The following is a 14233-nucleotide window of genomic DNA, read 5'->3' as shown; positions in this document are numbered from 1 at the left end:
AGAATAAATTTTGGATGGATAGCATTCAGGAAATATAGTCACATACTGAAGAGCAATATCCCAGTTTGTCTGAAACGTAAAATAATGAATCAATGTATACTCCCCACCATGACTTATGGAAGTGAAACTTGGGCACTCACCAAAAGAATGGAAGAGAAGCTAAGAACTACACAGCGAAGAATGGAACGAATTATATTGGGAATCAGACTGTTAGATAAGAAGAGAAACACATGGATTAGGCAGCAAACTCAAGTAAAGGACATTCTTATCAAAACTAAAGAACTAAAATGGTCTTGGGCAGGACACATAGCTCGAAGACATGATGACAGATGGACTAAGAAAATAACAGAATGGTACCCAAGAGGAGCTAGAAGAAAACCTGGAAGACAAAGGTGGAGATGGATAGATGAAATTCATGAGTTGTTGAGTAGTAAATGGATGGCCAGTGCTCAAAACAGAAGGAACTGGAAAGTTGCTGGAGAGGCCTTCATCCTGCAGTGGATTGAAAATGGCTGATGATGATGATGCTGAACTCTTGAACTTGAGACAGTAGAATTTTGTGATGGAGAAATGTTTCCTTCATGTTCCCTATGGCTGGTCCAGCCAGCATAGATTCTGTTACTTGCCTTCACGATATTCCAGATTTTGGGAGAGATTTTTTGCTTTATACGGTAGTGGGGATCTAGTGTTTGTGGCACATTTAAACATAAACTCATTGGCCATTTCCTCCTTGGTTATAATAGTGTTGGAGGTTCTTATAGTAAATAATGTTAAATAGACTACATTTTAGTTTTTTCAGTGTCACAAATTATAAATGAAGGTTTTCTTGTCTTTGGGTGTGTGGATTGACTGTCCCATGTTTGCTATCTCTGCATTTAAAAAAAAAAATTTTTTTTTATGTTTTTGTCTGTCGTGTGTTCCTTAGTTTTTGTCAGCTTTTATCTTAACCAGCTGTAGATGTGGTTGAAGCTTTGTTAAAACTAGTTTCTTACCTTCTTCACTGGATTTGATTGTCCCTGGTTCCTTTAGGATTTAGTCTTTTATCTTCATTCTTCGTTATTTCTTGATTTTTGTTGGTAGTCTTGGCACTGCAGTTTGGTACACTGCCATTTGTTAGGAAGGTTTCAAGTGCTTGCATACAAGTGATGCTACCCTTCTTTTAATGGCTTTCATTTCTCTTCTATGTTACTTTTAATTTTGAACCTCATTTTTTATATGGAGGTCTGTTAAAGTATGCCATAGTTTTGTCCAGCATTGAATTATTCAAACCCTGACTTCAGCAGCAATTCTCCTGGATTGTGCAGCCATCAAATTGTCCATCTTAACTTTCCATCTTAATCTTGCAGCTATTATCTTATCCAGGATTGTTCTTGTTTTTTTTTTTTTTTTTTTCCCAGGTTGGTAGTTGATTTATCCAGGACTGTTCCTGTTGTTTCCAGGTTAGAAGTGTTTTCCTGTTCCTCTTATTCTATCTCACAAATGTTAACCTCACTTGGAAGACTGGTTCATCTCTGATAATTTCCTAGTTTTTGTTTTACAGGTATGGCCGATCTCTGTTCTTTCTCATCTTCATAATTAATTTGCTTATTTGTCCTAATCGATTGTTTCAGGGAATCTACAGGGTAAAAGTCTTGTTTACCTTCCCCATTTATTACTAACTAACATGTGTTCAAAATTGTAACTAACTTTACATCAGGAATTTTAGATCATTCTGGAAGCTAGCATCAAGACTTATCCCATGACCACGTTACCCTGATTGGTCAATCAGTATAGTCCCTCACAAATAGAGGTTAGTCAGTAGAGAAAAACTTGGGCCACCGTTATTGTGAAATATATTGGCCATATTGTAAAAATGGATTATTCCCCAAATAACAATCTACACTTAGTGCAAAAAATAGTATTAGACAATTGTTAATTGAGAGCAAGCAGTGAAACACAAGTAACTTAAATATATATTAGATTAAACTTGCTACAGCTAAGTTCAAACTACTATAATGGTAGGATTATCTTCCATTAAAGTAGTTTGATGATGTCGGTGATCAACATTGTGTAACATATGCGAAATTGAAAAATGTTAATATATAAAAAATATGCTAACTAAGGTATAAAAAAATTATACTAGCATGCAGAAATTGGAAAGATACACTTAAATATGCCTTTTTTCCCCAATGTATCTATCAAAATTTTAGCTAAACTTGACTGTCAGCAGGAGCTACTCTGAATGTGCTCCTTTCTCGTCAGCACTAGCTAGTTCTTTCAGGTTGGGGTTGGTACAAAGAGACATTCATATTGCATGTTTAGCACTCTTCCTTTTATTCCACATCTCCATTTTTACATGTGTTCGTATGTATGCGTAATGTGCCTATTATCTTCACCATGTCTATCGACCATCTATCTGCACATAACAGTGCTATATCCACAGGATGGACTTTAATAACAAAAGTTTTTATATTTGGTCCGTTTAAAAATATTTTTAAAGCTATTTCAAATTTCATTAAAATTGGATCAATAGAAATCCAGCAATTCTCTCTATCCCTCTATAATAACTTGACTTCCAGCCACAGGATGGACTTTAACAAAAGTTTTATATTTGGTCTGTTTAAAAAATGGATTTTCATGAAATTTGTGAAATGTTATATTTGGGCATCTTAGAAACATTTTCCACGCCATCCCAAATTTTTATTAAAATTGGACGAATAAAATCTGACAGTTATTATTTCTTTGTTCATCCATCCATTTTAAAAATATAAAATTTCAAGAAAATCCATCCGCTGGTTGGATGAATTTTTATATTTTGCTCTCTCAAAATGATTTGTGAAGCCTCCCCGAATTTCATTAATATCAGACCACTAGAAATCTGGCAATTATTAATTATTTTTTTCATACATACACGTAGGTTATAAACCATATATTGTAACCAGAATTTTGTTTGCCTATTCATTTCTCCTCATGAACTGGTTGGAGAAATGAATAGGCAATATGGTTTTTAGTTCATTCATAAAAGGCACTCCTGTTTTTTGCTTGTTTGTTTTTTTTTTTTGTTTGAAAATCTTGAATTATTACTATTTGCTAATATGTCCAAAATGTAATACACTGCATACATTAACTTACTTGGTTTTTAACATTTTAATTCAATTTGTTGTAAAATTTATTATAGAATAATTAGATGTATTACTTCAACAGGGAAACCAGCGAGGTGGGTTTATCCAACATTCTTCCAATGAATTTGGTGGTGGACCCAATACAGAAGAGGTGAGTATGAACTGGAGTTAGAAAACAATAAGTAATGTGAATTTATTCATTCATAATTTATTCATTTGAAGTGCTGTTTTAATATTCTCTTTATGAATAAGTGAACTCTGTTTTCCAGTAATTGCGCTGTGACATTTCTTTGCATCTTATAGACCATTATTTTATTTTAAATTCAGCACACCATTTTGCCATATGACTGTGCTGAGACATTTATCAGCATGTAAAATAATAAAGCCTTAACAGTGCCTAGCGCCATTGATCCACATTCCTCTTTTTCTGCTTCTGGGTTTGTTGTTTCCTTTAGTTTTTGCTTCTATTTTATGATATTTATTTTATCTTCTCCCTTCCTTTCTACATGCTCATGACATCTTAAATTTCGAACACCTTTCAACTGTATATTTATTACCTGAAGATTTTTTTTTTCATATTTCCTCCTTTGTAATATGATCTTATCTTTTCTTCCAGCTGTTAATTCTACTTATTTTTCTACAATTTCTGAAGATTCAAAATTTTGGTCAAATTCTGTATTTCCCAATCTGCTCTCAGCACTGTAGGTTTAAAGAGGCTTAGCCAAAAGATAAAATTAATTTTATCTTTTGGCTAAGTTCCCTTTTGTTCCATATTAATTTATTTAATGCTATTGTCTTTGTGCTTTACTCATTGTTTATTTCCATGACTAATTTTTCATCAGAAAGTTAGTTTTTCAGATTAGTATTTCAAACAAAGTGCCAAATCTTAAAGGTTCGAACTGTCTAGTTCCAACTGTCTAAGGGTTCTCTCTCTCTCTCTCTCTCTCTCTCTCTCTCAATACATTCTGTGTATTCTATGAATGTTATGTTTCATTGACCGTATTGCTTGTTTATCTAGTAATATATGCCAGAAGTTTTATTGCTATAACTCATATTTATTTTGTTAGAGAGCTGAATGTGTAACAGTGTCATTGTGGATAAAGTTGAATATTGATCCATTATCAAAATTCCTGTTTTTGCATGGTAAACAGCGAAGGACTGTCCATGTCAAGATGTAAATGGCTCTGGGAATATCTGTCCATTGTATAACATAAAACATTGGTGGAGATACTTCAAGTGGAGCCAGAGGAGCATACACGATGAGGAAAAGTGGGTGGCCACCCACATCTCACACTGCTGAATTTATAGAGAAAATTGAACAGCTGATCCTTAATGACCATCTGATAACTACTTGGATATTTACCGGAGACTGGGATAAGCTATGGATCAGTGGAGAGAATAATTCACAGCGATTTGATTATGAATAGGGTCTCAGTACAATGGATTCCCTGCTTGCTCACATGCCTTCAGAAAGAAGAAGAAGAAGAAGAAAAAAAAAAAAAGGCAGTCCTACTCTGCTGAATTGATTGCTGTGTGTGACAGTGATTTCCCCCCCGTCCCTTCCAATCGGTAACTATGGATGAATTGTGGATACATCACTGACCCAGAACAAAAGAGATTTCAAAACAATGGAAACCTCAACTTCCAAAAAGGCTAGAGTGAAACTATCTGCAGGGAAGGTGTTACTGCCAGTTTTCTGGGATGAGATGGGCATTATTCTCACAGATTAATTGGAGAAGGGTACTAATGCACATTACTACAACAACTTATTGAGGTAATTACATGCAGCTATTGAGGAAAAGTAACAAGGAATGTTCAGCAAAGGTGTGCTGTTGCTTCACAATGCACCAGCCCATGATGCTGTCACAACCACTGATCTTGCCTGAAGGTTAGGACTTAGGTTGCCACACCCCTTATTCTCCTAACATGACACCGTCTGAATTCTTCCTCTTTCTGCAGGTGAGCACATTTTTGTGTGGAGAGCTTTTTTTTCCCAATGCAGAGGTAATTTCTGAAATAGATGCATGATTTCAAGAGAAAAATGGCAAGATGGGAGAAATGTGTCACTTGGCAACTACACAGAGTAATATGTTTCAAATCTCACAATATGGTCAGGGGAAGACTTTGATACCCCCCCCCCCCCAAAGCATATATCCCTTCCACATTTAACTTTGCCAGTAAATAAGCGGTCCATGAAGGGATACTGATAAATTGGAGCCCTGTCTCGTCCTTTGTTTCATTCATGCTTCTTTTCTAGTGATTCCTCTAATCTTATCTCCAGATTTGCAATTTTTAATAATGACTTTTTATTCCCTGTAATGTTATCCTCAATACGACATTTTTCTAAAATTTGAAAGAGCAGATTTCTGTGTACTTCCCCCATTCCCTTTCAAGATTAACAAATCCAAAATACAAGTTCTTGTTATGTTCCCATGACATTTGTGTAATTTAACTTGTGCAGATATTTTACTTTGGCATTTTTGTCTCTTCTTCCATAGAGCTACTTTGAGCAAGGAATACTAACTATTTATGTAATATTAATGTGCAATACCATCTTTATGAACTTATATGTGCTGTTGGTGAATTTAAATAAAGCCTTTGCATAGAGTTAGAAACCACGAAACCATACAAATTGAAAAATTAAAATTCACATTAAGAATTCCAGTATTAAAATTTTAATTGAAAAGCCATAAAGATGCTCAGTTTTTATATACAGCAAAGTACCAGTGTAAAGGCTAGCCTAAAATATTTTTGTTATTCTTTGTTCAAGGGATGGTATAAGTAGGTAGGATTAAGTTGTGCTCCATTAAAAAAGATTGCTTTAATGTGGAAAGTAGTAGTAGTGGAAAGCATTTAGTCCTTAGAAAATAATTAAATGTTTTGAATTTTAATGATATTGGTGCTACTTTTTATTCTTTCAAAGGCATTAGATGTGAATAACTGGATGCTTAATATTGATGGGTATTAGTATTATACATTATTTCACCATGTATTAGATATGAATAATTTGATCATGAAATATGGCCAGCTTTGTTAAAATTCGAGGGATATCGTTTGAGATGCATGAGCTGTAATTTCACCGGTATGTTTTGAAGATGTAGATGTACAGTGTTGCTGTATTTGAAAATAAATCAACTTGTTCTTTTAACTTGCCTGGCATGGAGATAAATTGAAATTGAGAAATAAGAAAAATTAAGTAGTCAACCTACCTTATATTCAAAGGCATTAGATGTGAATAACTGGATGCTTAATATTGACGGGCATTAGTATTATACATCGTTTCACCATGTATTAGATATGAATATCCAGAATTTAAAACATATACACCAACCGTTTAATTCTAATGGTTTAATACTAGAAACTAAAATGTACCAAACGATACAATAAAGATAAAAGCGATAAAATGTTTTATCGCTTTTATCTTTATTGTATTTTAAATATTTTATTTATATTTTATTGTATATTAAAGTTTCATCGTATATTTATTTTGTAAATCAGTCTTTTGCATATATCATTTTACAGTGTAGTATCGTTTGGTACATTTTAGTTTCTAGTATTAAACCATTAGAATTAAACGGTTGGTGTATATGTTTTAAATTCTGGATATGTACTCTCCCAACCTTAGAGGCCGTTTTGAAGATAGATATGAATAATTTGATCATGAAATATGGGCAGCTTTGTTAAAATTCGAGGGATATCGTTTGAGATGCATGGGCTGTAATTTCCCCTGTACATTTTGAAGATGTAGATGTACAACGTTGCTGTATTCGAAAATAAATCAACTTGTTCTTTCAATTTGCCTGGCATGAAGATAAATTGAAATTGAGAAATAAGAAAAATTAAGTAGTCAACCTTGAATAGAGTAAAAACTCTCTTTAATTTATTAAAGGAATTGCAGATAATTTTCAGATGCTTTGTGGTACCTCCTGTGCCACCTTTTCAGGGACTGTAAAGGCGCCTCCGAAGCCAGGTGGGAAGGAGCAGCAGTGCGTAGGACATGCTTCTTGATTAGACCTGGGTTGGAGCCCGTCACCACCAAATACAGAAGATGCGGAAAGGTCAGGGAATGACCACCGCATATCCCGGAGCAATATGGCCTTAGTTGCTAATGCTCTTAAAAACCAAATAACAAAACAAACAAATCAGGGACTGTAAAGAAAAAGTAGACCAGTAATTAAATTATACTGTGCACTCTATTTTAATTTTAAGATTACTTAACCATGTTTAACTAATTAATTAATGGATGATTGATTAATATTTAATAATAAAAAATAAAAATATTTTCTAACATAACATTACAATTGCTGTCATTATTACAGCTTTAACTTTACTGAGACAGGTTGATGATTCAGCTATATTATAAATATAAGAATGTAAAGTTATTTTAATATTGGTATAAGGAGATCAATGTCTCCTTATACCAATCACAGCCACTTTTAAACCTGGTCTTGGGATAGCATTTGATACTCCCAGAACCAGGCATATCGAGATATTTTCTTTGATCTTTTAAATTTATGCGGGGGGGGGGTTATGTGTTAGTGGGACTAACATAATAAATATCTATTACTTGTGTTTCCTTTGTTATTTTTCTTTTCTATTTGTTCTAAAAACCTGATTTGAAAATGTGTATGATGTAGTTATCTGTTTGTGTGCCTTTGCTATGGCTAATATTATCAATATTATCATTGTGTGTGTGATAAAGGCTAAATTTGTGGTACTTGTTGGGATTTATGGTAGAGGTGATTTGGAAATTCCACTGGTGGTCATATCAGTGTTTTAAGATGGATCAGTTTTTGTTGAATATGAACTATGTCTGTCTTATGTGCTTTTATTCTCTTAAATTAACATACTTTGTCCACTGTAAGATATTTTGGGGCATAAAAGATTATAGTAATATTTTTAATTTTTTGTCAGGTTCTGTATTAATTAAGTTTCTATAAAAATTTTTCTTTAGTTATTTTTAAGGTTTTTGCTATTGGTTTGTGTGGGTAATCATTGTTGTTTAAAGAACTGGAAGATCCTCTTTTACTTGTACTTGTTACCCCAACTTAATGTAACGTAACACAAGACTTCAGTAATTGGCTTCCCATAAATTTCCAGGTTCAGAATTCTGTTTTCTTACTAATGCCAATCACCTCTTAAATAAGACATAGCATTTAAGATCAAAATCAAATAATGAATTTTTTTTTTAAAATTACACTACAATGTGCAGTTCAAATTAAACTGTTCTTGGCTGTTTTCTGAACTTTAAAAATGTACAGCTACTCTTTTATTTTGTTTATTTGACACGTCGTTTCTGCTGTTTGCATTTTGTGTATGAGAAGGATTAAAATGAGCTTACCTGCACAGTCATTCTGTCCTTGTTTGTTACTTTATTTACCATGAAATACGAAAGATGTGTTGAGCCTTGTGCTTGATTGTAACTAAAAGGGATCTGTTCTGCAAAATTGAGTGTATCTTGCCTATTACATAGTTTTCTTTTCTTGGTTCATGATTGATTTGAAGTTCATAGTCATACTGCTATCCGACTTAATAATATTTAACCAATATATCCAGCTAAATGCATAGGCAACTTTGTGACCCCCCCCCCCCCCAAAAAAAAAACTAAACCCCAAGTTTGTTCTATTGGAGAGTGGGGTGGGGGAGAGGTTACTTCATTGAGAGAGGTTTACATTGTTTCTTCTGGAGTTCATTTCCTTTTTTCTGTATGTTGAATTGATGTAGTAGTAGTAGAGGCATGTGATGCAAGAATGCAAGCATATGAGCTAATGTAGCATCAGCCAAAAAAAAAACAAAAAAAAAAAAAAAACACAATTTCACACATCCATTCCCTTTAAAAGTTTGTCCAGTTCCTCCTTGAATTTATTTAAGCTGTCAACTTCCACAACTACAGATGGAAGTTTGTTCTAGCAATCAACTACCCACTGGCTTAAGGCAAATTTCTGCACATCTATTCTACAACTGTTTTTCCTCAATTTGAACTTATATGAATTTATACATATAAGTTCAAATTTGAATTTATATCCCCTCAGGTTTTTAATCTGAGCAAGTGGAAGAATCCCATCAGAATGTTTATCGTGTGTTTTTTCATAAGAAAACTGAAGCTTTCATGATTAAAGATAGGATGTTGCTGAACATATCTTTGAGCAGTTGACTTCGTTGTACAGGTGGTTGATTCTGTTTCTGTTATCTGATTGCTGTTTTTTGGGAATTTAGGTGATGTCATAACAGAGGCATATGATGCAAGAAAGCAGGGTTATAAAGCATCGGCAAAAAAAAAAAACCAAAAAAAAAAAAAAAAAAACCACCACACGCATCATCTACTCTCTCCAGTGATTTGTCTAGTTCTTCTTTGAATTTATTCAAACTGCCACAAAAACAAGTGGAAGTTTATTACAACATCAACCACCTGCTGAAACCATTCTTCCTCAGTTTGAATTTATGCTCCCTCATGTGTGTAGTCGGAGCAAGAGGAATAATGCAATAAGCCAGCTTTTCCCAATCTGTGTTCCGTGAGATGACATCTAACTGGGCACTTTTAGTGCCATTCCTTTTGGTATTTGATGTTCTCTGTATCATATTAAGAATACTTGTTGTTTCTTGTTACCATGGTCAGTTTTTGCAGGTGATTTTTTTCATGAAAAGGTTACTGCACCATACCCAACTCCTTTCACATGTTTCTCCCACTGTCCATAAAATACTTAGTGTACAAACTGAGTGAAGGCCAAAAATAAAAGATCATAAGAGGGATGTAGCTCCTCACATAATGAAATCTGATCCAGCTTAGCACAGTTGTTGTGATGACCAGTGAAATTTTGCAATAATTGCCAACAGCTACCGCATATGTAGATTGTAAAGAAGCCTTTGCCATAGGCATAATAAGTGATGTTAATTGTAATAATGGCATGCAAATAAATAACCACATACAACATTTTGAAAATTTGGGTTTTGGAAATAAAAATAATAGTAAAGGAAATGGGATTAATAGATATTCTAATTAATAATTAGAATAAATACTCCTGCTGTAACAATAACAGTTATCCCCTATACATTTAAGATTATCAAGAATTCCCTCAAGGCTAAAGGCTAGTCTTGTAATACCCAGAACCAGGTCCTAAGAGTGATACCTACATATGATTGGCACCAGGAGACCATAACCTTAGTTTTAAAATAACATAAACAAATTCAGCTGAATAGTCAACTTATGGCTTAATTTTGTGAAGCAAATTTATAAATTTTATAACTTTAGTTGAAAAGTAATTGCTATTATATCTGAATTGCTGAAATGACAGCAGTTCAGGTATATTATTGATTTTAATGTATTATTAATTTAATAATACATAAAATTATTATTAATAATAAAATAATATTAAATGAATATTATTAATTTAATAAAAATGAATGATACATCATTCATAAGTGGTTAAATTTTAACCTTAAAATTGTTTAATGCAAAAATGCACAGTATAAATTACAACTTTTCTATTTCTGCCATCTTTATGTAACTGAAGAAGTACAGGAAATACAAAATGCCTGAGTATTATCTATTAATTTTTTAAAGAAATTAATAATTTAATTTACACAGGTTGAAGTAATTAAATTTTTACTTTCCTCCGTATTTGTGATCAAACCTATGTAAATTAAACTACAAAGGTGGCTGGGAAATAATGTTGTTATAATTATTAAAATTTTCAAGATGGAAGATTTTGGAATGTTTCTGCACACAGAAGAACATGACCAAGATATCACTATAGTTGAAGATCTATTTAGAGATTAATAATCAATGCAAAATATAATAAATACATTTTATTTGAAATTTATTGGGAGAAAGGCTGTAATAAGACTCTTTGAAGGGCGAGATTAATTACTTCAGATGGATAAACCCTATTTAAAAATCTGTTGATGAATTAACATATTATTCATATCCTCCTTGATAGTGCAAAAGTTGACAATTTATCATTTGGTTAAAGAGGATAGATTAAAAAGACAAATATGCAAATTCAGAACCATTGAGGAAGAATCTGTGGCATAAATCTTTCTGAAAGAAACTGTTACCAGACGGATGAACTTTTAGTATGAGTGTAGCACTTGGTCATCAACAATGTTCAAGTAGGCTGTGTTACACTGAAATATTAATCCACAGGTATTGGGGGGGCCCCAACATATTATAAACTCTTTCCACACACCATTACACTTGATGCTGCCATTGTACTCTTGTACTATTGGCATGTGTGGACGCCTCAGCAGGATGGTGGCGATTGTAATATTTGCCTTGGCATGTTTCACTGCAGTTGTACTTTGATCGAACTGCTTACCCATTGGTCCATTCTCTCACTAAATTGAATGCTTACGGTATCCCTTGATATCTGATTTATAGTGTGGTGTGGATATGAGCAGAGGATTCAGTTCCTTGATTGTTAAGCTTGAGCTGTTTGTATAGTGCATATGTGAGTAATGAAGTGCCTCACCTGTGTTTATACAAGGATAAGTTGTAAAATTATGGAGTGATGACACTATTCCATTGCTGTAGTTACAAACAAGTTGGTGGCTGTACAGTGTAATAAAATAAAATTATTTGGTAACAAGGGTGAGTCCATCTGCTGTTTAATGCGTAATAAGTAATGCCTCTTGAGAAAAAAATTTTTTTTTGTACTTGAGTTAGCACCATGAAGTTTTATATATTGCTAATATAGGTAATAAGACATAAACATGCTAATATGTTTCTGTCTGTTAGAGATCTGGTTATGGACAGTCAATTTGACTGTCCATAACCAGACAATTTTTGAGTAGTGTTTCTGCATGGCTTGCACATGTTAAAGAGGAGTCACTGATATTTATGTGACCAGCCAAGGAGGGGAAAACCAAGGTCTGTGAGCATTGAAAAGGGGGAAAAAAAGAAAAAAAAAAAAAAAAAAAACGTGTATGCCCGTGCACAGATTTTGAAAAATGATTCAGGGAAATGTATTCACCATTTCAGATTAGGAAAATATACTACAAATGGGTACCCAAGAAGTTAACAAGAGCTAGGAAATTTTCCACACAAATCCATCAAAGCCAGTTGCAGGAGTGCAAATAACTTTGAAGGAGATTTTTAAATTCCTGATAAAAGGTGATGAGACCTGGATCTTCCTTTATGATCCTTATTCTAAATGCCAGTCAGTGGAATGAATGCATCTGCCATTTATAGTGAAGGGGGAAAAACCTCAAATTACCAGATAATCTTAAAAGATTAGAGTTGGTCCATAAGTAATGGGCCAAGTGTTTTGGAATAGAGAAGCCACTTGTTTATTTTTTGAAAGGTCAGATGAAATAAGGAAAGATATTGCCAAATACTTTATAAAGCTTAATAGGACTATAAAAAAGATGTCAAATCACAGTACACTGATAATGACATGCCACCCTACCCATATTACCTGGTGAAAATAACGGATGTGAGGTGGAGAGTTTGCCTCATCTTGCATATATAGTCAGGTTTTGGTTTAACCCCACTCTCCCCCCACATGAAGAGATCTTTGTGGAAAACAGTTTTGGAGCGATGAGGCACTGTCTTCAGTAGTAGGGTTCAAGGGTAAACTGAAAGATAAGGAGTGATGACACTATTCTGTTGCTGTAGTTACAAGCAAGTTGGTGGCTGTACAGTATAATAAAGTAAAATTATTCGGTAACAAGGGTGATTCCATCTGCGGTTTAATGCTTTTCACCACAGTGCATATGGGAGTTAAAAAGCAATGGCAAAAATGTATTGATAAACAAGGTGGATACATTGAATAATACATCCATGCTTCCCAATGCTTGTTTAATAAATGATACAAATTTCAATTTTGTATCTGTTTTCTATGCTTTCGTGGTCAAGAGATTATTTATGGACACAGCTCTACATGTGTGCAGTTTTTATTGTATTGTTTTGCTGTTGTGTAGCGAAGTTTGCGAAGTACTAATTATTATGGTAGCTGATGCAGTTTTTGTTATTGTTTGACAAAGAATCGCAATAGAATTTTCTCTTAAACTGGTGAGGAGACATGATAACAAAATCTACAGAACTAATGCCTTTCAAACATAGGTGGCAAAAAACCCTCAAAACGTTCGCTGCCCAAACTCAAAATTGTCCCAAAACAAACTTCAATTTTTGTGCCTTAACATGCACATCTGTGGCTGATAATTGAGTGCTGTAAAAGGTAAGGTACATGAAATGAACAGTGAGTAATATAGGCACACTGATTGAACCATTGGCTATGGTATTATGGCCAGGATTTTGTTTTAGTGTTAATTGCAGACTGGAGAGCATTATGAAAGCTATATACTTGGTTCACAGTCTCATGTGTTCTCTGCTTATGTTAAAGTTATTTTATCTAGTTTAGTAATTTTGAACAAAAGAAAAAGGTAAAAATTTTTGAAGGTTATGCTGGCTGTATTTTAATTCCTTAGTTTTTGAAAAACAAAACATCATCCTTAGTGTATGTTTACTGGTAAAATTTTGTGTGAAAAAGTGTTTTCCTTTAAGATTTTACTTTAAAAGATTGTTGATCCACAGCCCAGGACATCAAGACTGAAAAGGAATAGGGATGGACAGTACGTTGAAATAGATAGCATTGAATCATGTGTTTATAATGTCATCTGACACTGAAATAGAATTCTAGTCGAGTGATGCAGATTCTGAATCTCATTCAGATGTTCATTTAGAAAGCTACAAAAATAGATGCTGGCATTAAAAAGTAGTACCTATTTATTCTAGCACCCCCAGAGAAGGGCCCACAGAAGCATCCCAAGGCACATGTAAAGGATCCTCGCAAAAGGCAGTGAATGTGTTAAAAGTGGTGAAGTTCAATGAAGTGTCGATGTGAATGTAGTCTTCCCCACTCTGTTTGAATCCTATACACAAGCAAAATAAAAGTTCATGATACAGGTGGATAAAAAAAAAAAACCCCAGGTTTCCTGGATATTTTTTCTTCAGTTGGCACCTGTGATGAATCACAGACGTGGAATTATGATCTACAGAGTAAAACAAGATTGACCCTCACCAAAAAAAAAATGATATTGATTCTATTCTTGGACAAGACCCTGAATAGTCATTAGTATGCTAAGATGTGGATGCATTTGGTTAGAACACCTACTCCATAGCCATGATGTTATGC

At 33.8% G+C, this 14233-nt stretch overlaps 1 protein-coding gene across 3 annotated transcripts in view; it reads left to right on the top strand.

The window, feature by feature from the left end:
- Positions 1–14233, top strand: part of LOC150087202 (far upstream element-binding protein 1-like) — a 241664-nt gene that overhangs the window by 113057 nt on the left and 114374 nt on the right. For all 3 annotated transcript variants that reach the window (XM_090373028.1, XM_090373027.1, XM_090373026.1), the window contains one exon: positions 3184–3252. In XM_090373028.1, coding sequence (XP_090229154.1) covers positions 3184–3252 — 69 coding nt within the window. The remainder of the gene's footprint in view (positions 1–3183; positions 3253–14233) is intronic.

This window comes from Mastigoproctus giganteus, chromosome 4 (genome assembly GCF_048544385.1).
Source record: "Mastigoproctus giganteus isolate SK-2022 chromosome 4, ASM4854438v1, whole genome shotgun sequence".
NCBI classification, from domain to species: Eukaryota; Metazoa; Arthropoda; class Arachnida; order Uropygi; family Thelyphonidae; genus Mastigoproctus; species Mastigoproctus giganteus.
The sequence above is the reverse complement of the archived record's forward strand: the minus strand, read 5'-3'. Positions and strand labels throughout refer to the sequence as shown.